The sequence below is a fragment of the Taudactylus pleione genome, unplaced genomic scaffold (assembly GCF_031769625.1).
Source record: "Taudactylus pleione unplaced genomic scaffold, aTauple2 ptg000377l, whole genome shotgun sequence".
Taxonomy (NCBI): domain Eukaryota; kingdom Metazoa; phylum Chordata; class Amphibia; order Anura; family Myobatrachidae; genus Taudactylus; species Taudactylus pleione.
In genome coordinates this window covers 7,524,372-7,550,551 of record NW_028284778.1, presented here as the reverse complement: position 1 = coordinate 7,550,551, position 26,180 = coordinate 7,524,372, and the positions used below count along the sequence as shown (strand labels likewise).

The 26,180-nt window shown below is 47.7% G+C and overlaps 1 protein-coding gene and 1 long non-coding RNA gene across 3 annotated transcripts in view; one reads left to right on the top strand and one right to left on the bottom strand.

Moving 5' to 3' along the window:
- The window catches only part of LOC148508109 (uncharacterized), a 60,842-nt gene that overhangs the window by 5,953 nt on the left and 28,709 nt on the right, over nucleotides 1–26,180 (bottom strand). Inside the window, 1 exon segment of the mRNA XM_088445075.1 lies at nucleotides 8,468–8,750. Within this exon segment, the coding sequence (XP_088301201.1) occupies nucleotides 8,468–8,750 (283 nt within the window).
- On the top strand, nucleotides 130–23,111 carry LOC148508110 (uncharacterized). Of its 2 annotated transcripts, XR_015869636.1 has the most exons (6): nucleotides 130–213; nucleotides 6,952–7,125; nucleotides 7,394–7,472; nucleotides 7,592–7,689; nucleotides 7,808–7,905; nucleotides 21,768–23,111. It is a non-coding gene; the product is annotated as an uncharacterized LOC148508110 (long non-coding RNA). The 2 variants fall into 2 exon arrangements; XR_015869637.1 differs by lacking the exon at nucleotides 7,394–7,472.

Below are 26,180 nucleotides of genomic sequence, written 5' to 3'. Positions count from 1 at the left end.
GAGGTGCTGCTGATGTATACTGACATTGTTTCCTCGCATGCAGGAGTTAATATCACTCCCCTGTTTAATCATCTGCACCTGCTTCACAGACTATTTATTCCTGCCCCTCACCATGCATCCTGCTGGTCACTGATTGGTTTCCATGGATTGTATTCCACGGCCTGAACCTGCAGTCCTGTCTACTGGAGTTCTGCAAACTGCAGCTCCACTGCTGTGAGTCTGTCTCATCTACTCTGCAGCTTTTTGCCTTTGCTTATATCCAGTCTATGGCCCGTATTCAAATAGGGAGCGAAAAGTCCACATCAGAGCTTTTCTGGGGATAAAGTATCAGGCGCTCGCCCGCTTTATCCCCGTGTTCACTTAGGAAGCAGCGAAAACGGGAGCCTAAAGAAAGGTTTAAAGAAATGAAAAGAATCAGCACTGATCCATATATTTCTAGTTAATCTCACCCTACTTTCCTATTTTCGGTGTAGGCCTTCAACCACTGATCATAATCATAATCATTTTTATCTTATATTTTTTAACGAAAAAGAAGTGTAGGAAATGGTGCTACCCTGCTCACCAATTGTACCACAATTAGAAAAAAGGAAAAAAGACGTGAGGCTGTTGGGTGCACTCTCGGGTGATTAGGGGCAAGTACTGGGCTTTGCTGATGTTGATGTTACAATAGCAACATGGTAAAAATAAAAAGTAACTTTTATGAATTTATTTTTAAAATTCAAAAATATATGCTATAACATTTGGAGTTAAAATAAAAAGATATATAGGGGTATTCAATATGGAGCGAAAACTCAGTTTTTGCGATGTTTTCGCACCAATGACGTCATTTTCGGAGGTTTTGGTTTTACACCGTATTCAATTTCAAAGACTTTTCGCAGGTTCGAAAAGTCTTTGAAAAAAAACGGGGATAACTTTTCACCACTGAATAGGTGGCGAAAAAAAGTGCAGAATTGGGGTTTAGGGGTGCAGGCTTAAAAAAAAAAAGCCTGCACCCCTGGGAATGACATTTTAAAAATAACTGTGTCAAAAAAAAGTTTTTTAAAAAAATAGGGACACCCCAAAAAATGTATTTAAAAATTGGGGTGAAAAAATTTTTTGGGGAAAAAAAGTGTTTAAAAATAGGGAAATAGGTTCAGGGCTATTCTGCGAGTATGCAGCAGGTGTATTCTAGAATAGGCTATTAGCGGCAGGTGCATAGTTGCAGATTTTATTAAAACTTACTTTAAAAATATGCTAGTACCCATTTTCATGTACCCCAAATTTGATGGGACCACTTAAAAAAATGAAAAAAAAAAACCTCTGTGCTCTTCTGCATCACTTCTTCAATGTCGGGAAAAAACACCTGTTGCCGCTATTTAAATCCCCGACTTTCATTTGCAGGCTAAACGGGGGTACTCATAGTGATCCCCCATGTTTTTACAACTTTAGGGGGGTCCTACAATTTATTCCAGGAAAATTTCATTTTTTTTATGCAGATCCCACTTCGCACCTTCCCGTTTTCGTAGGTTTTATATTGAATACGGGGATAAAGCGGGCGCGCGCCCCATACTTTATCCCAGGAAAATCTGCGATGTGGAGCGAAAAGTCCAGCACGGACTTTTCGCTCCCATATTGAATACCCCTCATAGTGCATAAAGTAATAAAAGGTGATGATTACAAATTCCTAATGAGACCGTTGGGTCAATAACTTGTATTGTCAGTATTAGTTATAATTATATACAGCACAGGGTATATATCTGCTCACTTATTAAGTAGCTTCAGTATTGCTATTTACCAGAACGGAGCAGATTCACTGTATCCTGAGTCAGTAGTAACATTATTTAGCCTGCTGTTACAATGTGTGGTGACTGCTTTAATTGTATCAATATTGTCTCCTCAGCAGTGATTAATATCCTGCTTTGAACAATCACTTTTAATCAGAGTCAGCTTCACTATACATTTGGTTAGCTGTTCACTATTTATAATATCATAATACAGTTAACCCTGTGCTGAATAAATCCGCTTAATGCTGGTCTATACTGCTGGAAGTTAATGTACTCCCAAATAATTAGCTAATATCTGAAATGTATGCGCAGTATTCATCACCAAGATACTGACAAGCCTCTATTAACACATTATTTCTGACATATCACAAATCTATATTTACACTCATAAATGTGAAGCTGTGAGTATCACCAACGATTATAGATGGATGGAAACTTAAATACACTTTATTATATAATGTGTGATTACTGCACAGTGTGTATCGCCATAGTGTGTGATTGGGTTGTTATTTCCCTGTCAGTTCTTTGTTGCAGGCATGTGACAGGTCTCTCTTGGCACAACTCGATATGATATAGGTATTGTTATTTAGTCCCTGTCACTGCACTGTTATGCACATGTGACAAATCTTTTCTGCACATTGCTCGATAGAAGTACACTTTTGGTCAGCGCGTTTAAGGCGCTTGCTGCATGCTCCACATTTCTTATAGTACACTGCCAGTCTCTGTTTTTTTCTGTGTATGCAATCGGCATTTGATTGCAGCGGCTCTAATAGCACTCGCTCCTGGGTTAGTACCATCGTGACATATTAATAGACAGCAAATCTTTATTTCAGCATATTAATTAGGATTTTTCCATGTGGACTAATGCATCCATTTGACCCAGCGGTACTAGGTGTCTATGCGCATTTCGCCCTGAGGAAGCCGGACATTTGTGCTGGGAGCTGTGTTATTCCCCCTCCTATATCACTGTAAGGTCCCCTATATAATAATACCAAATATCAGTGTCTTCTGGGCCCTGTATTATCCACCTCATGTATCACTGTACAGTCCCCTCCCCCTTATATAAAAATAATACCACATATCATTGTGTGCTGGGAGCTGTGTTATTCCCCCTCATACATCACTTAATGGTCCTATATCCCCCTATATAATCACAACACCCCATATCATTGTGTGCTGGGAGCTATGTTATTCCCCCTCATATATCACTGTACAGTCCCCTTTTCTCTATATAAAAATAATACCACATATCAGTGTGTGCTAGGCGCTGTAAAGTTCCCACTCATATATCACTGTACAGTCCTCTCCCCATATATAATAATAATACCACATATCAGTGTGTGCTGGGAGCCTTGTTATTCCCCTTCATATATCACTGCACAGTCCCCTCTCCCCTATATAATAATAATAATATCACATAGTGTGTGCTGGGAGCTGTGCTATTCCCCCTTATATATCACTGCACGGTCCACTCTTCCCTTTATAATAATAATACCACATATCAGTGTGTGCAAGGGGCTGTAAAATTCCCCCACATATATCACTGTACAGTCCCCTCCCCATATATAATAATACCACTTATCAGTGAGTGCTGGTAGCCGTATTATTGCTCCTCATATATCACTGTACAGTCCCCTCTCCCCTATATAATAATAATAGAACATATCAGTGTGTGTTGGGGGCCGTGTTATTCCCCTCATATATCACTATACGGTCCTCTCCCCCCTATATAATAATACCACATATCAGTGTGTGCTGGGAGCTGTGTCATTCCCCCTCATATATCACTGTACATTCCCCTCCCCATCTATAATAAAACCACATATCAGTGTGTGCTGGGAACCATGTTATTCCCCCTCATATATCACTGTAGTCCCCTCTCCCCTATATAATAATAATAATACCACATATCAGTGTGTGCTGGGAGCTGTGTTATTCCTCCTCATATATCACTGTACAGTCCCCTCCCCCCTATATAATAATAATATAATATATACAAGACACGTTACCTAGCTCCGGTTGTCAGGAATGTCTTTGACAAAATGGCAGCTAAAGCTGTGGCCCCGCCCCCTCTGCTCGGTGGCTGGGCGACTATGAGAATATGGCCGCCGGTCACCATACATGAGGACACCATTAGACAATGTTTATGCTACTCTAGTGATGAAGCTGTGAGCTGCAGGTTCAGGTGGCTTCTGGTTACAGGACGTTCTTCCTACTTCTTGCCGCCTGATTGGCTACTCGCTGCTGCCAATCACCGCGCTGAGGTGAATGAGAGGAGGGCGGTCACTATACTAAGAGGGGCGTGGCAGACAGTAGCTATAGCTACATGGAGATGAGAGGGACCTGGCGTGGTTATGTATAGGGGCGGTTTTTCTATTACAGGAAGGGGAGCAGGAGCAGCCGCCGCCGCCGCCTGTGGAGTCCTGTTATTATACAGGAGGAGCAGCGCCTGTGGTGTCTTGTTATTATTATTATACAGGGGGAGCAGCCTGTGGTGTCCTGTTGTTGTTATTATACAGGGGGAGCAGGCTGTGGTGTCCTGGTATTATTATACAGGGGGAGCAGCCTGTGGTGATTATTCAGGGGGAGCAGCCTGTGGTGTCCAGTTATTATAATTATTATACAAGGGTAGCAGTCTGTGGTGTCCTGTTACATTATTATTATACAGGTGGAACAGCCTGTGGTTTCCTATTATTATTATACAGGAGGAGCAGACTGTGGTGTTCTGTTACTATTATAATACAGGGGGAGCGGACTTTGGTGTTCTGTTACTATTATACAGGAGGAGCAGTCTGTGGTGTCCTGTTGTCATTATTATACAGGGGGAGCAGCCTGTGGTGTCCTGTTACTATTATACAGAAGGAGCAGCCTGTGGTGTCCTGTTATTATATAGCAGCAGATGCAGAGTAATAATAACACTAATGAGCTGTCAGAGAAAGGAATAACACATAATAGGTATAACATGTATGTATGAGAAGTAGTCTGTATCCCGACAGTCAGAACCCTGATGCGCATACGACTGCAGGATCTGGACTGGCCAAAATGCCAACAACTTCAAGCGGGGGGCTGTTAGGGTTAGGCTGCGGGAGTGGAGGTTTAGGGTCCCGAAGGGGAGAGTTATGGTAAGGCTGAGGGGAGCTGTTAGGGTTAGGCTGCTGGAGGGGAGGAATGAGGTGCCAAATGAGATGGTTAGGGGTAAGCCAGCTGGGGGAGGGGGTTTGGTTAGGGTTAGGCTGTGGTGTTAGGGTTAGGCTGCGGGGGGTGGGTTGAGGTTAGGCTGCAGGAGCATGGGATTATGGTTAGGCTTGCAGGGGGAGGGGGTGTGGTTAGGGTTAGGCTGCAGGAGGGATGGGGTTGGGGTTAGGCCATACTTGCCTACTCTCCCGAAATGGTCAGGAGCCTCCCGAAAATCGGGTTGGGCTCCCGACCACCCGGAAGACTAGGCAAGTCTCCTGGAACCGGCCGCAGCCAGCGGGCACGCCCCGTTGCCGCCCACGTAGTATGCAAGAGTGGGCAGTCCGGGCGTTCAGATTATGAGATTCACGCTGAATTGCGTCATCGAAGCCCCGCCCCCTGCTGTACAGTGCCAGTCGGCTCTGTACAGCGGGGGGCGGGGCCACAATTACGTGATTGAGCCACCATGCCCCCCTCGCCGCCCACCTGTTGTGTTGAGAGAGCCGACCTGGCTGCCCCCTCCCAGATGAGGCAGCGTAAAAGTCAGTAAGTATGGGTTAGGCTGAGAGAGGATGGGTTATAGTTAGTCTGCAAGGGGAAGGGTGTGGTTATGGTTAGGCTGCGGGGGGAAGGGGTGTGGTTACAGTTAGGCTGCGGGGGGGTGGGTTGTGGTTAGGCTGCGGGGCGAGGGCGTGTGGTTAGGGTTAGGCAGCGGGAGGATGGGTTGGGGTTAGGGTTAGGCTACGGGGGGTGAGTTGGGGTTAGGCTGCAGGGGGAGGGGGTGTGGTTAGGGTTAGGCTGAGTGGGGGGGGTTAAGGTTAGCCTTAGAATATTTACTGAAAATCGCCAGCATTTTTCATTGTCAGGATTCCGATACCGGCATTCTGACCGTCTGGATTTTGACCATTGGGATGTCGTACCCAACCCTTGTGTACGACGGTGGTTCAATAAATAAGGTAACAAGATCTCTCATGTGTGTAATGTTCTCTATATCATTATAATTTCCAGCCAAGCCAGAGCAGGTAGACCACTGCTTCCCCTCAGGCCCATTAGACTGCGCCTCATATCAGTTATACTGTCCCAATATCAATTGTAAGATGGTGGAGCTAACGGTAACATGGTCACACATTAAGGTAATCAGATTTCTGTTTCATCACTAGCTTATTGAGGTGTAAGGTGATAATGTCATGGTAACAGGTTTGGGTGTGGTGCCTTTGATAATGGCAGGACATACATTCTAGATGAGCAGCCAAGCACGTCCACTCAGCCAATCGCACGCATGAGTTGAGCGCTACCATTGGGAGGTACTGGACCATCCTCCCTACTGCCCTGACCTGGTACTAAGTAATTTCCATCTCTTTGGACCATTGAAGAAGTACCTGGGTGGAAGGCGATTCCCAGCCGATGGTGAAATTCACCATTCGTCATGTCCTGGCTTCAGGCCTTGAACAAATGAATAGACCCCATACTTGTCTATGTGGATAAATAATCTGTACCAAGGCCGTACTATTGATTATATGTATATGTACAAGGTGAATACATTTACACAATGAGAGGTCTTGTTAATTTATTGAACCACCCTCGTATATACCAGATGATACATAACAGGAGCTGGGGAAGGATGAGTGAGAAGGATACAGACAATCCATGTAACAAAGGGCTGCACTCCCTGAGCTGAGACTGTCTGTCAGGGTGTCTTGTTATCCTGAGCAATAGAGACTCTCTCAGAGACAGCCAGTGGCTGTGACAGTCCCCAGATCCTCAGAGTGTCACTGATTATCCCCCAGGACATGTCTCACCCCACCCTACGCTGCACACACACGGCCGGCAGGCTGGTCACACATGACCCCTACATCTGAGGTGCGGTCATTTATGATTTGATCATTTGTGCAGAGTAACTGATGGAATTCTGTATTGCTTATCCCTTTGTCCAGTGGGCTGCCTGCTGTCATACCTGTGTTATTAACCCCTTTTGTTCCCTTCCCACCCCTGTCTTACTGACACCTCTGTACAGCTGTTACATCCATCCAGTGAGTTTGAGACACCCAGCAGCCGTCGCCATGTGTCAGGAGGACTGAGCAGTACCCAGAGCCCCATCACGGTGCCTCCACCTCACTCACTGATACATGAGAGACACAAAGACCAGATGATCCTGGGACTGGGACTCACCAACAAGATCATTCAGCTGGTGACTGGAGTGGTGACTGCTGGGAATGGGACATTATACAGTAACACCAGGGGATGTGTCTGGGTGATGACTGGAGAGGTGACTGCTGGGAATGGGACATTATACAGTAACACTAGGGGATGTGTCTGGGTGATGACTGGAGAGGCGACTGCTGGGAATGGGACATTATACAGTAACATCAGGGGATGTGTCTGGGTGATGACTGTATCATTGTGTGTGTCACGTTCCTATAAGGTGTCAGGATGTCCCTACCTATGTCTCCATGCAGGAGGGGGAGTATAGCGAGGAACACAGGGCTCTGTACAAGGATGTGATGATAGAGAATCACTGGCCCCTCACATCACTGGGTAAGAGGAGACTGACATTTATTGTACAAGGGAGAGCAGGTATGGGGGTCCCCTATATACACACATCACCTGATAATCACATATATACAATGTACTCAGTCACTGTGTGTCTCCTACAGATGTACCCAGTAACAAAAATACCCCAGAGAGATGTCCCCGTCCTCTGTATTCACAGGATTGTACAGAGGAGAATCACAGGACCCCACAGGAATATCAGGTAGATGGGATTTAGGGTTTCACCAATACACTATAGTGACTGTCACTGTATGATGGGGATGCAGTTACTATACCGACACATATATACAATGTACTCAGTCAGTGTGTGTCTCCTACAGATGGACCCAGCAACAGAAATACCCCAGAGAGAAGTCCCCGTCTGCTTAATTTACAGGGGCGTATAGAGGAGAATAACAGGATCTCACAGGAGCGTCAGGTAGGTGGGATTTAGGGTCTACCCATATAGCAATATACAAAGTGACTTTCTATGTAGTAACTCCATGGCAGTCCCCACAAAGGGTAATGTCTATAAAGCGGCTTCTCCACATCACCTGTATCTTTTCCTGTCTAGGTCAGTTAGTGTGTATGGTCTCTTAAACAGAGGCTTACCTCTCTTATCTTTCTTGGCTGTAACAGAAGCTTACCTCTCTCATCTTTCTCGGATGTAACAGAGGCTTACCTCTCTCATCATTCCCAGCTGTAAGAGAAGCTTACCTCTCTCGTCGTTCCCGGCTGTAACAGAGGCTTACCTCTCTCGTCGTACCCGGCGGTAACAGAGGCTTACCTCTCTCGTCGTTCCCGGCGGTAACAGAGGCTTACCTCTCTCGTCGTTCCCGGCGGTAACAGAGGCTTACCTCTCGTCGTTCCCGGCTGTAACAGAGGCTTACCTCTCTCGTCGTTCCCGGCGGTAACAGAGGCTTACCTCTTTTATCATTCCTGGCAATGAACAATGTTAGTTCTACAAGCTGAGGACGGGCAGTCTGACCCGAGTGCATTACTGCCAGTGAGTGATGTAACATAAAGCAATTAAACTAAACGGATCGATGGTCTGAGGACACACGATCCACGGCACATTGGTAGCATCGGGCAGGCGGGCCTCTACAGTGATCGAGTTCTGGCTGCAAGGGTGGAAAACCATGTCTTGAAGCCGGTTAGAGCTGGAGTCTGATCCCACACACTTGGAAGTCACCCGCTCAAGGTAATTCCCTAAATTATGGGGTGTCCATATGGTGTATCCTGAGACATACTGATTAGTGTTTCTCTTCAGTGCCTGTGCAGAGTCTTGGGGGAGAAGACAAACAAGTGGCCACATCATAAAGCTCTGTGCAGCCTGTGATGGGAGGTTTCCTGCACAAAGTGAAGGAGTACCGAGTAGCACATGCAGATCCCAGAAGAGGGGATGAAACCATCATCTTCTCCACGGGACGTTTCTGTCCTCCCTTAGCTCGCGTTAGGACACCAGCATTACGGTTTGACAGGTGTACCCCCCCAGTCAAACTCCCCCACCTGCCACTGTCCAGGGCAATTTATAGTATAACTTACATGAATGAGAGAAGCTTTTATTACTAAGAAAGATCTTTGTTACACAGGGAGGCTAGAAGAACAAGGGGGAGATGTATCAAACAGGGCTGTGGAGTCGGTAATCTAAACCTTAGACTCTGAGTCCTCGATTTGACAAAAAATATGAGATATGGTAAGAACTTACCTTTGTTATCTCTATTTCTACGAAGTCCATAGGGTTCCACAGGATACCTTGGGGTATAGGTGATGACGTCAGGCACGGACACCACAGAGTTAAGTTTTCAGCCTCCCAGGATGCACTAGGGTCCCCCTCCTATACCCCGCACCTGAGCCAAGGCATCTCAGTTACGTACCAAGCCGGAGGAGGAGAAGGAAGAGAGAGAAGAAAGATCTGGACACACACAAGAATCACATTCTCACCAGAGGTAGACGGAAAAAAATGGTGACCAGAGTTAAGCCCATCTGCAGCACAGGTGCGACAGGGCGGGAGTCCTGTGGAACCCTATGGACTTCGTAGAAATAGAGATAACAAAGATAAATTCTTACCATATCTCATATTTTCTACATCAGGGTCCATAGGGTATCCACAGGATACCTTGGGGATGTCCCAAAAGCAGTATCCTTTAAGGGTGGAGACGCTCCTGTGCTGAAAGGAGAATCCGCCGCCCGAAGGAAGCATCCTGAGAGGCAAAGGTGTCAAATGCGTAATACCTCACAAAAGTATGGACAGAGGACTACGTGGCAGCCTTGCAGAATCCGGACTGTGGAGGCATCCAGTTGAGCTTCCCAAGAAGGACCCACAGACCTAGTGGAATGAACCCTCACAGAGGATGGAACCGGAAGGCCTTCATGAAGATAAGCTTCTGAAATTGCCATACGAATCCAACCTGCCAAAGTTTGCTTTGAAGCAGGCCAACCCTTTTTACGGAAGGCGTCCGACTTCCTAAACGAAGAAGTGCGGTCAACATAAATCCTTAAGGCCCGCACAACGTCCAAAGTGGCCTCACCCACTGAAAGATCAGGTGAGTTAAAAGCCGGCACAATGATTTCCTCGTTGATGTGGAAACTTGAAACAACTTTGGGAAGGAATCCAGGATGAGTGCGCAGCACCGCCCTGTTCCTATTAAAAATCAGAAAAGGGGGTCTACAGGAGAGAGCCCCTAAGTCAGAAACACGTCTGGCCGAAGCAATGGCCAGAAGGAATATTGTTTTAGCTGTCAGCCATTTAAGGTCCACTGAGCCCAGTGGGTCAAACGGCGGTCCCTGGAGAGCTCTCAGGACCACAGCTAAATCCCAGGGTGCCACCGGTGGAACAAAAGGTGGCTGAATGCGAAGAATACCTTGCATAAAGGTGCGCACATCAGGGAGCGCAGCAATCCTACAATGGAACCAGACTGACAGGGCAGACACCTGCACCTTCAGAGAAGCAAGGCGAAGCCCATGGTCTAGCCCTGCCTGCAGGAAAGCTAACACTCTAGACAGACAGAACTCCCGAGGGGCATAACCTCTCGGTCGACACCACTGGTAGAACGTATGCCACACACGATGGTATATCCTTGCAGAGGATGGTTTCTGAGCTCTTAGCATGGTTTGTACCACAGAGCTGGAAAACCCTCTGGACCTTAACATGGCCGTCTCAACAGCCACGCCGTCAAAGACAGCCGAGCCAGGTCCAGGTGAAGACAAGGACCCTGCGATATCAGGTCCGGTCGTAGCGGCAACCGCAAAGTGATGTCCACGGGCAGACTCTGAAGGTCTGAGAACCAGTGCCACCTGGGCCACTCGGGAGCTATCAACAAGAGCGTACCTCCTTCCTGTTTGAATTTCCGGATTACCCGCGGAAGAAGGGAAAACGGAGGAAAGAGATAAGCAAACCGGAACGTCCACTGGATGGACAGAGCATCCACCAGAGATGCCTTTTTGTCTCTTGTTCGAGACCCGTACACCGGCAAATTGTTGTTGTGCCGTGACGCCATGAGGTCTATCTCTGGAAGACCCCACCTGTCCACCAGAAGTTACAAGACGTCCTGGTGCAGAGACCATTCTCCCGGATGTACGTCCTGGCGACTGAGGAAATCCGCCTCCCAGTTGAGGACTCCTGGGATGAATACTGCTGATATAGCCGAGAGATTGCGCTCCGCCCAGACCAGGATGCGGGTCACACGTACGAGTGCCGCCCGACTTCGGGTTCCTCCTTGTCGATTTATGTAGGCCACGGTGGTGGCGTTGTCCGACTGGACCTGCACGGGGTGACCTTGGAGAACCAGATGTGCCTGCTGGAGAGCATTGAAAACCGCGCGGAGTTCCAAGATGTTTATTGGAAGCTCCTTTTCTGCCTGAGTCCACCAGCCCTGAAAAAAGTGTGGACCCGTGACAGCTCCCCAGCCCCAAAGACTGGCGTCCGTTGTTAACAGGACCCAGTTCGCCACCCAAAATGGGCGACCCTGGTTGAGGTGGGTCGTCTGCAACCACCAGGCTAACGACAGGCGAACCTTCGGAGTGAGCACCATCGTCTGGGACTTTAGACTCTGAGGCAGTCCATTCCATTTGGACAGGATCAATTGCTGCAGAGGTCTGGAGTGAAACTGGGCATATTCCACCATGTCGAAAACTGACACCATGCAGCCCAGCAACCTCATCACAGAGTGTAGAGATACTCGGCGACTCTGCAGACAACTGCGCACCCTCAACTGCAAGGCAGATATCTTTTCCCCCTTCACAAAGATCCGCTGCTGTCTGGAGTCCAACAAGGCTCCGAGGTGCAGAATCCTCTGAGACGGGATCAGGGTGGACTTTTGCCAGTTTATCAACCAGCCGTGACGTTGCAGTACTGCAATTGTCAGGTCCAAATGGCGTAGAAGGCGCTCTGGAGATCCCGCCACCAACAGAAGGTTGTCCAGATACGGCAACATGCGGACTCCCTGCAGCCGCAGGTAAGCCTCCATGACCGCCATGACCTTGGTGAACACTCGTGGAGCTGTCGCCAGGCCAAAAGGCAACGCCTGGAACTGGAAGTGATTGTTGCAGATTGCCAACCTGAGGAACTGCTGATGGCGCAAAGGATAGGGAAATGCAGGTAAGCGTCCTGTATGTCCAATAACACCATGTAATCCCCAGGTTCCAGCGCCAGAATGATGGACCGTAGGGTCTCCATCCGAAACCGCGGCACCCGCAAGGACTTGTTGAGGGCCTTGAGGTTGAGTATTGGACGGTATGACCCATTGGGTTTCTGCACCAAAAATAGATTGGAATAGAAACCCTGGCCCCTCTGGGAGAATGGAACAGGCACTATAACTCCAGCCTGGAGCATAGTGTGCAAAACCTTCCGCAGTTCCAAGGCTTTGTTCCAGTCTAATGGAAGGCCTGTGGTGAAGAACCGGAATGGGGGCCTGTGCCGAAAGGAGAGGGCATACCCGTGAGAAACCACCTCGTGAACCCAATTATCTATCGTGGTTATTGACCAACACTGGGCGAACTGCAGCAGGTGGCCTCCCACTTTGGGATCCCCCAAAGGGAGGCCCGGACCGTCAGGCCGCAGGGTTGTCATCTGACTTGGACCGGACGTCTGGTACTCCAGGCCTGTTTCCTGGGCTTGGCCGATTTGTTGGGCCCAGCCTGTCAGGGAAAAGACTGTGCTTTAGGCCTACCCTGGGCCCTGTAAGGCCGAAAGGACGGCGTACCCGAACTTGAAGGGACCGTAGCAGACGGGAGACATGCAGATTTGGCTGCCGCGAGCGTGGCTACAATTTGGTCCAGATCCGGACCAAATAGGACTTCTCCATTAAAAGGCAAAGCTTCTAAGCCCTTTTTGGAATCAGCATCCGCCTTCCAAGATTGCAACCATAAGGTGCGACGAGCAGCAACAGCTGCCGAAGAAATCCTAGATGTGAGGATACTGATATCCAAGGCCACTTCATTGATGTAAGTGGGCATCCCGGAGATTGCCTACCAACTCTGCCTGTTCAGCCAAACAGTCGGAATCCAAAGACGCCTCCAAACTATCAGCCCAGAGCTCCATAGCTCTGGCTACCCAGCATACGGCCATAGCCGGTCTGGATGCCCCCCCCCCCCCGCAAGGGAATAAATGAACTTTAGGCAGATCTCCATCCTTCAAGGAGGACATGGAGGGCATGGGCAAGGTGGCACTTCGGACTAGGCGTGTCACATGGGAATCCACTTGTGGAGGGGATTCCCACTTAGAAAAATAATTGTCCGCAAACGGATAAGCCATGGCTAAGCGCCTCTGATGCTGATACTGTTTACCAGGGTGTTTCCACGCCTCCTCTAAGTGGTCTACTAACTGACCCGAAAGAGGAAACACTGTGGCGTCACCCTTAATATCCTTATAAAAGGCATATTTGGACTTGGACACCGGAGGATCGTCATCCTCAATAACTAAAGCCGTGCGGAGTGCCTGAATAAGGCCAGGAATATAGACCTTGGACTTAGCGTCCGACTCTTTAGTACGGAGTGGTTCTTGGTCAGATAGATCCAGAATCTTCCCCATCATCGGACGTCACGTCGTCATCCTCATAAGGAGCAGACAGAGACGCCACAGGCCGCTTATGTGGCCGCAACACAGACTCACCTTGTAACACTTCCGACAAATGCTGTACCGAATTTGTCAGTGAATTAACCCACGCAGGCTCCTGTGAAACCTGGGGAGGGGAAATAGGGAGACTGTGGGGTACCATCAGCTGTCTCGGGAACCCCTGCATGGTTGACGACACCACTGACTGCTGGGACAATCCCATCTGGGAAAACGCAGGTGGCGGAAGCCCAGGGAGGTTCCTGTACCGGACCCGTGACAGTAATTGGCCGCGCCAATAAATAACACTGCCGACATAGCCCCTCCGCTATTGGTACATTGCAATTAGTACACATGGAGAAGAAATTCACTCTGACATGATGGTAAGTATGTGACCCCTCTCACTGATACTCGTTAGTATAGTGGGAGAACCACCCTGCAATCACCGCACCGCAAGGGCTTTAGCAGAAGAAGAACAGGGACAGTGAAAAGACTGACAGTAGAAAGTGAAAGTACAGGCAGCAGCGCTAGCAGAAGTCACATACAATGCAGAAGAAATCAGTCCCTGCACTATCAGCGCTGTTCTTCAACTACACAGACAGTCTGGTAGGACACAGTGCTGCATACACAGATTTGTAGTCAACGGAGGAGAGGTATGCCGGGGGACCCAGACCGCGATGCCACCGAGGAGCAGAGAGGAGGCCGGCCTGGGGGAGGAGCACTGCCACAGGGCCAATCGGCAGCGCAGAGAGGCTGTGTGCAGCGGGGGAGGCGCCGGCTGTATATAGGGAAGGCATGCTCCCCTGGCATGCAATTAACCCCTGGGACGCTGCAGCACTTGCCGCTCAGCTGCGGCCCGCTGTCCCGGGGGTTAGTGGAAGCGCAGGATAGTACCTGGCTCCACGCTGCAGCCAGTCCCCAGGGAGCCCCCTGCCTGGGGACTGTGGACCATGTGCTTAGCAGGGACCCACCGTGGGACCCCCGCTGCATACCTGCTCCCCTTGGATCTGGCCATGGTCCGAAGCATCTGGGGTCACCGCTAGCCGTGACCCCAGATACTTACCAGCATCCCCGGATCAGTACCGGCGTTCTGGTCCCGGCGGGGTGTAGGGGAGACGGCATGGACGTCATCAGTGACTGTCCATGCTGTACTCCCAGATTTGCAGCCACAGCTGCCTTGAAGAAAACTTCAGGGGCTATTCTTAGCCCCCCTCTAAACATGTGCTCCGACTCCGAGCCGGGCACCAACGAAACTGAGATGCCTTGGCTTGTGGGTGGGGTATAGGAGGGGGACCCTAGTGCATCCTGGGAGGCTGAAAACTTAACTCTATGGTGCCCGATGCCTGACGTCATCACCTATACCCCATGGTATCCTGTGTATACCCTATGGACCCTGATGTAGAAAAGTCGGAGTTGTAGGTTTGGCTTACCGACTCCATGCGTAAATGCTGATTGGTTGCTATGGGCAACTTTTTTGCTTAACCACTTTTAAGAACCTTTGATACATCGCTCCCAAGATCCCCAAAAAGCCTGGACTCAGAGGGATTACCCTGATTAGAAGATTTGCACTATATACACATAGTTTATAGTAACATGTACTCAGACTAATGGATTCTGGACATCATTAAGTATGGATACTAGTGTCACGACTGGCTGTATGGAATCCCCTACTGTGGGGTGCCAGCTGAGGTTCAGGACTGAAGGGGAAATTTGAGACATGGGGCCTGTATGCAAGATCTCCTCATCCACGAGTACCAGCCGTTGGCGAGACCTGACCAAAGGTGCCTAGTCTAACCAGCCGGGAGGTGTTCACCAGTGACCCCCTTCTAGCGGGCTATGGGTTTAGCTGCACACAGCTGGCAGATCGCGGTCCTTTGTTCAGGTAACTGGCACTCCTGGGAATAGAGAATCTTGCTACCGTGGCCCTAGAAGATACTTCTCACAAGGATTAAGCTACACCCTTGCGTAGCTTCTAATATATACATCGGCGGACCCAAGTAGTAACAAGGCACTGAGGACTGGTGCGTGTGAGGTACAATGGCACTGAGGATTGACTGCTGTAGAGACAGCGGTATTGAGACTGGATGCTGTAGTGACAGCGGTACAAACTGAACGCTGTAGTGACTGTGGTACTATGGCTGGATGCACTGTAGCATCGGGGAATGGCAATTGCTCCAAGCACAGGAGAGAGATTTTGAACATACTGTAGCACAATGATTTGGTAATTGCTCCAAGCACAGGAGAGATATTCTGAACACACTGTAGCACAAGCTTTGGTAATTGCTCCAAGCACAGGAGAGATTCTGAACACACTGGAGCACAATGATCTGGTAATTGCTCCAAGCACAGGAGAGATATTCTGAACACACTGTAGCACAATGCTTGGTAATTGCTGCAACACAGCGAGATTCTGAACACACTGTAGCACAATGATTAGGTAATTGCTGCAAGCACAGGAGAGATATTCTGAACATACTGGAGCACAATGATTAGGTAATTGCTGCAAGCACAGGAGAGATATTCTGAACACACTGGAGCACATGATTAGGTAATTGCTGCAACACAGGAGAGATATTCTGAACACACTGGAGTCGGTACTGGTAATCACAGAAGTAACACAAGGACAGACCTGGAATGAAGTAGCATCAGCAGACACTGGAAAATGACAGCAAGGCTGTCATTGGAGGAAACTGGTGAGGTGAGATGAAGCTACATGGCTGCACCCATGACTGCAAACACAAAAGCCCGGACGCATGCATGGAGGTCCTACCGGACCCTGGGGAGAATCCTCAGCCATAACCCACCACTGCTAGTGACGTATGAGCGCCGCAAAGCCTAAAGACACCAGACCAGCAGTGAGTAAAGGCTGATCCCAGGCCGGATCCTGACAACTAGTTAGTTTCCTCAGTGTATCTCTAGTCCCCACAGTGTCCTTCCAGCCTCCAATGTATCTCTAGCCCCACAGTGTCCCTCCAGTCCCCAGTGTATCTCCAGTCCCCACAGTGTCCAGACTCCAGAAATAACTTTTCATACAAACTAAGAATCCTTCAGAATTAATGGAACTAGATCTACAGAACCTACAACCTTTACTAAGAACAGTCATAATTGTCCCAGTTCCTTCAGGACAGAAGCGCAAAGGTTTTTCCTTATAGGAGGACATCAGGATCCTTTTAGATCTCCTTTAGAGGAGACTAAACAACTGTCCGTGTCAGACCATTTTGCATGGGAAGAGTGAATTTGATCCTCTCCGCTATTGGCTAGGAGGATTTCCTCACACCCATAGACCTGCAGGACGCTTCCTCTTATGTTGTAGTTTAGCACAGGAAGTGTCTCAGGTGCTGGATCAGGGACACCAATATCCGCTAACCAGGCTTGCTTTTGGCCTGGCAACTTCTCTATGAACCTTTATAGAAATGCTGGTGCAGAGATAAGAGATCTGGGGGCCTAGATGTGGCCATATCTATACATCATCCTGCTTGTAGGAGAATCAGAACATGTGACAGACACCAAGAAAAGCTATTAAAATAAACAGAAATAAAAGTAGGCACACCTGAGCTCCCCCTATTTCAAAGATAATGTAAAAGAAGAAATTACTTATCTTCAATAATCAAATACGCAGATATTCTTCTGAGATATCTTCCACATATGTTGTGAATAATTTGAACATATAACATATAAGGGAAGAAAAGAAATGAAAAATCTAGTGCAGACGGTTTCCACAATACAATAAGAAGAAAAAAACCTTATTTTCCAATCTCATGGTACATATGGTGTAATACAATAATCCATCAAAAAAAATCTTTAAATTATTATTTTTCAATTAATAAAACAGATTTGAATGTATACAATGCACCTCCCCCCACACACAAACGTAAAAACACCAACATCAAGTGAAGTTGGCCTCGTACCAGTATCAGGTCACAACTGAGCCTGTAGTAAGCTGAATAATAGATGTAATACCCGGGATCCACCTCAGCCTCCTTCCAGGAACGTTCTCCACACTGATTCGGGCAGGACGTCAAACAAAATCCCCCTCTTTGGCCATATCTATATATCATCCTGGTTGTAGGAGAATCAGAACATGTGACAGACCCCAAGAAAATACAGGTGATGACCTTATTGAAGAAACATGGCAGGATTGTGACCAGGACAGAAAGTCAGCTTGTTCCCTCACAGCAAATACAATGTCTAGGAGCACATATACCATACAGCGCAAAGTAACTGTCAGAGGAAAGGTGTCTCATGCAACAGCACTTAGCGCATGATGTACGGATTCATCACTGGTCACCAATGAGGAGAGTGCTGCAATTAGTGGGGAGCAAAATGAGGAGACGTCAGTCACTGGGCTTAGTGTGAGTGATTACTGTGTCTTCTCTCAGTAGAGAATGTCCTAAGTATATAGAATATTTGTTGGTGATACCCATATGGACCACAAAAAGTTTGTGCCCCTTCCAAGGATCTCACGGAAGTAATCAAACACGGATAAAAGAAATGTGCATGTAAGGTACCAGGGGTAATAATAGGCCCCTATGCTGGAGCAGAGGCAACTTTTTTGGCAAAGGAAGCTCAGCCCTCAGTGACAGAACTTAGCAGAGGCAGCTGGACGACCTCACTAGTCATTACCAATGAGATATATTATCCTCTGCTGGTTCTCCACACGTTCTCCACACAGCCATGTAATAAATGTATTATTATGCAGCATATGTGGCTTTAAATGTTTCTTTGTGGCCCTCGCTATTGTATTGCCTGGGTATGAGCCATGGTAAGGGCTGCCAAGGAGGGCTGAAGGCAAAACCAGTGATTTATGTACCTGATATATCCTATTCCTATCAGCACTCCATGGCGGCCCAGTGTTCCCACCCATCTTGTTTCATATTATATATATTTCAGAGACAGCTGGAAAGTTTCTCAAAGACACAGTGTGTCACATGACCTGGGTATGAACTTACCCAGTGAGGTTCAGGGGAGGATTCCCGTGGCAGGAGCTGGTGGAGGTATGGCAGCAAGAAGCAAGTAACACACCAGATGTTGTGGACGCAGTGAGGAAACTTAAAGATATGTGTAACACTGTTCTGCAGAGTCTGCGCTGTCTTGAGGTCTGCACACTAGCAGGCATATATAAGAGGAGGAGAGACCTTAGGCAGCTATCTGGTGTAAGCTTTTCCCGTAGGTCTGATACACTAATGAGCAGTTCATTGGCCAGTGCACTAAATTGTAGCCAAGAACAGAGCCAGGTTTGGAACAACACATCAGCAGGATGATTAAAGGAGAGGTGAATAGTTGCACACAAGCCAGGATCAGACACTGTATCAGTAGCAGAAAGATCGGAGAAGAAGTGAGTAGCCACACACAAGCTAGGATCTATACACAGTATGAGCAGGAGGAGCAGAAGGATGTATTCAAACACAAACAAGTAGTGTTATACTTTATCACCTAGCATTGTGTGCAGGAATAGCTTTTATAGCATTAGCAATCACCTAGCGTAAGCTAGGTCTGTCCCTACTTTACAGTGGCAGAGGACGCAGATCCAAGGGCATTAGGACTTGCAGACAACTCGCACATGCACAGAAGAATTTCCATAATGCTGGGGACTCGCACTACACCTGTCACACATCTACTCAACAAGGATACTTTCTTACCAGCTTCTCATACTACACAAAACCTATGTAACTTGACATGAAATGAGGATCCACATTATGGGCCTAATTCAGCAGTACATGTTACTGCACGATGATCAGGAATCTGCCCAGGCACCAGACCCGTTCTATGCATGTGCAGAACGGGTCTGAGAGCCCGCTTGGAGACTGTCAGTGATTGACACTCTGCTGCGGTTTGTGGGTGGGGTGGGGGCAACGACAGTGTCCACTACCCAAAACGGAGGTGCGTCGCCATTGTTGGGGAGGAGGGAAGAGGCCAGGATCTCTGTCGGCTGATGGAGATTCCCTGGCCTCTTCCTCGCAGCTGCGACAGATGGCTGCATGACCCTATTAGCCGGCCGATAGTCCGCAGAGTATCTGATTCTGCATTGGACAACGCAGCTCGGATACGTAATGAAGTAGGAGGCGTGATGCTTGCTTGATTGTGAGCAGCTTTGCAATTCTGTCCGTAGCTGAATAAGACCCTATATACCATCCTATTGGCTGTGTTTTTATAAACCTGTCTCTAACTAAGTTAGATGGAACTTAACACACTGTAAGAGCTGCCATAAAGAATATCAATGAAAAGTACTTTTCAGCTACATAATTTGCTGTTTTCTCTAACATCTACTTGGAGAACACTGGATACTATGAGGCAGAGACACAAGCAGCAGTATGAGAGTTACCAGTTAATATAAAGTGACCATGCTCCTGCTTCCACACTCCGTACCTCATAGTATCCAGTGTCCCTGTGTGCTTCTGTTCCCTGCTTTTTTCCTCTTTCTGCTATTGCCCGTCTGTGCCCTGCACCATTCCCCTATCTTGTCCTGCTGCCTATCCTGCTCTCAGCCCTGCACCATTCCCCTATCTTGTCCTGCTGCCTATCCTGCTCTCAGCCCTGCACCATTCCCCTATCTTGTCCTGCTGCCTATCCTGCTCTCAGCCCTGCACAATTCCCTTATCCTGTCCTGCTGCCTCTCCATGCTCTGTGCTCTGCACCATTCCTCTACCCTGTCCTGCTGCCTCCCCCACATTTTCTTACCCTGTTCTGCTGCCTCCCCAGCTATGTGCCCTACACCATTCCCCTACCCTGTCCTGCTGCCAACCCCACTCTGTGCCCTGCACCATTCCCCTACCCTGTCCTGTTGCCTCCCCCGCTCTGTGCCTTGCACCATTTTTTTACCCTGTTCTGCTGCCTCCCAAGCTCTGTGCCCTGCACCATTCCCCTACCCTGTCCTGCTGCTTCCTCCCTGCCTCTGTGTTCTGCACCATTCCCCTACCCTGTACTGTTGCTTCCCCAACTCTGTGTCCTGCACCATTTTCTTACCCTGTTCTGCTGCCTCCCCAGCTCTGTGCCCTGCACCATTCCCCTACTCTGTCCTGCTGCCTCCCCTTCTCTGCTTTGCACCATTCCCCTACCCTATCCTGCTGTCTCCGCCGCTCTGTGCCCTGCACCATTCCTCTACCCTGTCCTGCTGCCTCCCCTTCTCTGTGCCCTGCACCATTCCCCTACCCTGTCCTGCTGCCTTCCCTTCTCTGTGCCCTGCACCATTCCCCTACCCTGTCCTGCTGCCTCCCCAGCTCTGTGCCCTGCACCATTCCCCTACCCTGTCCTGTTGCCTCCCCCCACTCTGTGCCCTGCACATTCCCGTACCTGTCCTGCTGCCTCCCCCACTCTGTGCCCTGCACTATTCCACTACCCTGTCCTGTTGCCTCCCCCACTCTGTGCCCTGCACCATTTCCCTACCCTGTCCTGCTGCCTCCCCCGCTCTGTGTCGTCATCATTCTGTATTGCTCTGTCCTATCGCTCTCCTTCCCTCTCAGCGTTTATATACAGTGACTCATTACCCTAATTTAGTAGCATAGCTCTGGTGGGACTACTCTGCCTGAGGATGACTAGAGGACCATCTAGAGGCTGCTTTTGCTACATATATATCTACCTGGAGAACTTTTTGTAGTGTGGATGCAGTTGTGGATAATTAGCCCACAAGTTTCTCGTGTGTATGTGTGAGGGAGGTCTAGAGGGTTAAAGTGGTTCACCAACGTCACTGGCTAATGAGGCTTCCTGCTCTGATGATGGCTAGGGAACGTTACCCAGCAAAGTCTTTATTTGGGGGGAGATATACATGGGTGATGTGCCATCTGTCTGTCCCTGGGGCTGAGTCTATGACGTGCTGATAATGTGGGTGTGGGATTTTATCTGATCAAAGAGAATCTTATTTGTTGTTGGTTCATTTGTAGGAGAAATAACGTGGTCATAGCTCATACCTGCAAATTGAACAACCAAACCCCTTCATAATAGTAACATGGTGGTGTAATGGTTAGTATTGCTGCCCCACAGCACTGAGTTCATGAGTTCAGTTCCCAGCCAAGGTGCTGTGTGGAGTTTATGTGTTTGCCCCAAAAATCATGCTGGTAGGGTAATTGACTTCTAACACAATTTAACCATAATGTGAGTGCATGTAGATATGGGAGGGAATATAGTGTAAGCTCCACTGATGCAGGGACTTATGTGATTGGCCAAATATTCTCTGTAAGGTGCTATGTAATGTGTGTGTGCTGTATAAAGAACTCTGCTGGAAATACAAGAACTGTGTTGTTATTATTATTCAGATGGACGCACATGCAGGAATGACTTGGAGGAAGATCTCATCTTGTCTACAGATATTAATAAAGAAGATAACATCACAAAGGAATCTCCAGGAGATAACCATGTTACGCTAAATATACATCCAGTACCTCACAGTGCAGATATATCTGATTTTTATAATTATCAGGACTGGTCTCCTGATACCTCAGCTTTTGTTAGACCTAGTGCAGCTCATGCACCTGATAAATTATTTCCATGTTCTGTGTGTGGTAACTGTTTTAAACAGAAATCAGATCTTGTTGCACATCAGAGAAGTCATACAGATGAGAAGCCATTTTCTTGCTTGAGTGTGGGAAATGTTTTAGAGATAAATCGACTCTTGTTACACATCAGAGAAGTCACACAGGTGAGAAACCATTTTTATGCTCTGAGTATGGGAAATGTTTTACACAGAAACCAAATCTTGTTATTCATCAGAGAAGTCACACAGGTGAGAAACCATTTCCATGCTCTCAGGGTGGTAAATATTTTATACAGAAATCAGATCTTGTTACACATCAGAGAAGTCACACAGGTGAGAAACCATTTCCATGCTCTGAGTATGGGAAATGTTTTACACAGAAGTCACATCTTGGTAGACATGAGATTTCACACAAGAGAAAAGCATTTCTATGAGCTGACACAAAACAGGGTTGTAGCAACACTCCAGTCACACAGTATTTCAACATTTTAATTATCCATCCACACATAATTGGGATGTGTGCCATTAATATAAAAAGAGGAGGAATGTACACGCTAGGGAAATCTTAACAATAAATAATGATTATAGGGTTTGATAAAGATGCGATACAAATGTATAATATTTTAATATGAACTATCCCAGGGCAGTGACAGATTCCACTGTCTATGCCGTCAGGAGGTGTTTTGGATGTTGCCACAAGCCGGCGTCGCAGCTTGTTACCTTCTTGCTCCCTTTCCGGGATGCATTGTTCTTCTGCCACAGCTTTAGACAGACTCCTCTTTTGCTAGGCAACATAACTGGGATGACGCCAGCTAGGAGGTCAGGACGCCGGGCAGCCACATACCTCTGGGTCCACTGGATGACAGGCACTAGCTCAGCTGTTGGCCAATCTCCTGCCTTGTTTGCTATTGATGCAATATCTTTTAAAAGCCTGCCGGTCCAGCACCATTGCTGGTTCTTGCATACCCTTAGCATGTGTATACCAGTTCCTGTTAAACTCCCTTTCAGTATCCCTTTTCATCGTGAGAGACTTCTGCATAGCTGTGACTCCCATTGAACATCTAATCGTTCACACGCTTGTTATCCAGAGCAGTGTCACCAGCATTTGGGAAGTTCACAGCAAGTGGCTTTCATCTCAAGCCTGACCTTTGCCTTCGGGCTCACCGCACTTGTGGCATACCCATCTAGCAGCCTCCATTTGCAGCCTGGTCCTCTCAGCCCTCAAGGCCGCATACCACCGACAAGACCACATCTTGGCTGTCAAGGCCGCATACCACCTACAAAGCCACATCTTGCCCTTCAAGGCCCCACCTTGCCACTAAAGCTGCACCTTGGCCCTCAAGGCTGCATACCACCTACAAGGCCGCATCTCGGCCCTCAAGGCCGCACATTACCATCAATGTCGCACCTTTGCCATTTTGGTCGCCTATCTGCATTCAGGTCACTCCTTTGAAGTACAATAAAATACAATACTTTCTGTATGTTATTATAAATATAATTTTCATTATAAGTGTAATCACCTATTTTTTTATTTAATTTGTATAACTGTATATTGATGTTTAGTATTATTCTAATCAGCATTTAATATGTATTGTTTTATAGATAAATACTGCATCTCTGCTGTAAATATAAATGTAATATTATTGATGTAATGTTCTAGATCCCTTTATTTGCAGTTAATCAATGTAATGTGCTGCTCCTGAAACTCAATATTTCCCCTCACCCATGATACTGTAAAACAAAGGAAATCCAGAATGGGATAGTTATCATCGGCTGGGCCCTCTGGCTTTATGAAGATCCGGCTGCACACACAAAGAAGGAACTGACCTATCCAACGTCGAGTATACACAGATCCCTGCCTGTACCCAATGATTTTATTCCCTAAGGACTATTTGAATGTGAACCTATAAATTGTACTGCAGTGACCTTTGGAAGTCAGTGCATTGAGAATTGATGCCTTGTGTTGGTGCCAGCCACGCATGCGCATTGTATGGGGCCATACTCTTTTTGTATTTCTTTGTGCAAATAAATCTTTTGGACTTTGGAACTCCAAGTAAGCGGAGTGGACTTCACAATTATTTTACTTTAACAAAGGGAACAATGGGGGCTGTTATTGGCAGACGACCTCACCAGCGTGCCTCTAGGGGGTCTTACACAGCAGCTCCCCTGGGATCGTAACAGATGTTCTAACTGAGGGCCCGATTCAGCAAGGAAGACACCTGAAAAATCGCACTCTCCCGGCCGCTGCGATAATATTCTAATACGCATCCCTGGGTGCAATTAGACCTCTGGCTGCGTATGCCGCCGCATGGTCTTAATTATACATGCCCCCATAATGGCGCTTAAACGCACAGACACACCTGCATTTCTCTGACCACCCCACAAACGGCACTTCCTGTCAGTCAAGTTCAGGAGGGAATGCGTACACACTGAGAACCCTTACTCGACCGCAGTGACTGGTTCGCACACGTGCAGTGCGATGCTAGTGCAGAAACAAAACTGACTGGGAGCATGCGAATTCGCGCTTGGATTCTGAGTCAGGCCCTGAATTCACTCCACCCAGATGGTTTAAATGGAACAGTCAAAGTGAACTCTACTTCCTGAAATCTCGGTAGTAGGGAACCTCTCACCTGGTCCTAGCGACCACCCAGATTTTAGTTATACTCCTCTGTTTACTACGTTCTTGTGATTCTATTCGTATGATCCCTCCACTTCGCGTGTGTGTGTATATGTATGTATGTATATAAATATAATATGTGTGGCAATATCAAGCTAGGTGGAGATAGTGAGCCACGGATTCTGTGTGGGTCTGGACGGATCCACCCACACAAGGAAGACAAAGGAAGTGTGACCACACCTAAGGGCTGCCTTGTGTACAGATCCCAGGTGGGGCTGATGAGGTAGACCAGTCAGGCTGCCAGGTGATACAGTCTAAGTGGGACTGTGGCAACCATAGAGGTAAGTGTGCCTGGAGGAGTGTCCATACCTACAGGAGGCAGGGGGACTCAACACAACTGTTATACTTTCAGTTTTACTTTTTTAGGGGTCAAACAGTGAGGTAGTGCCCTAAATTACATTTAGGTGTGGTCACACTTCCATTGTCTTCCTTGTGTGGGTGGATCCCTCCAGACCCACACAGAATCCATGGCTCACTATCTCCACCTACCTTGATATTGCCACAAAATATATATGAATATGTGTGTACATATGTGATATTTGTAATAGGCTGCGACTTAGAGACATCAACGAGTGCTATGCGAGACTGCCCAATGTTTTAAAGTCTTTTAATATGAAAAACCATGCTAGTTTAAAACATCGGGCAGTCTCGCATGGGACTCACCGATGTCTCAAAGCCGCAGCCCATTGCATATACCCAGGGCCGTAGAGAGCTCTGCCAGGCCAAGGTACAGAGGGGGTGTGGCCTAATCGAGGGAGGTGTGGCCATGCCCGCTTGAAAAAAAAATAAAAACACAGTTTTCCAGCGCCCCCGGGGAGGGGGGCTCTGTGAGCCCCTCAGCCTGGCGCAAAGCCAGGGGGGGCGCAATCAGTGTGATCGCTCCCCCCCCACAGGCATAGGAGACTGCTATGGCTGCTGCTGTGTGGGAGAGAAGGGAGAGGGGGCGGTGCCGGACCCGGGCCCCTCAGGAAGCCCGGGCAAACGGCACCCACTCCCCCCCTCTCGGCGCCCCTGCATATACCCCATAGTGTCAGTATAAATTCATTATCAGTATATAATGAAATAAATGAAACTTCATGTGGCTCTTATTATGCCAAAATCTAAGTTGTTTTCTGTATTCTAGATATTTATACAATATTGTCCTTATCAGTGTAATTGGGGTCGGGGGTGTGACCCTATAATGTGACACACTAGTGGACATTATCGCACATTATTACTATTATCAATATTATAACTACAATGTGGGATTATAATGTGTACAGATCACTAATCCGTTATCTTACTATATCATGTGTGTTATTTATACCTTATTGTGTTATAACTTAGGAGAATCACTATGATATACAGTATATAACATGTGATGATTGGGATTGGCCAGCTCTGTCACTTGACTTTGTTCTCATGCTATGTGCCCGGAGACTTGTATTTGTATATCGTCACCATGACAACTCTTAACTCATTATTATTGGTGTGATTGCGGTTTACCATATGGCCGGGTGGAACAAATCATCCCTTCCT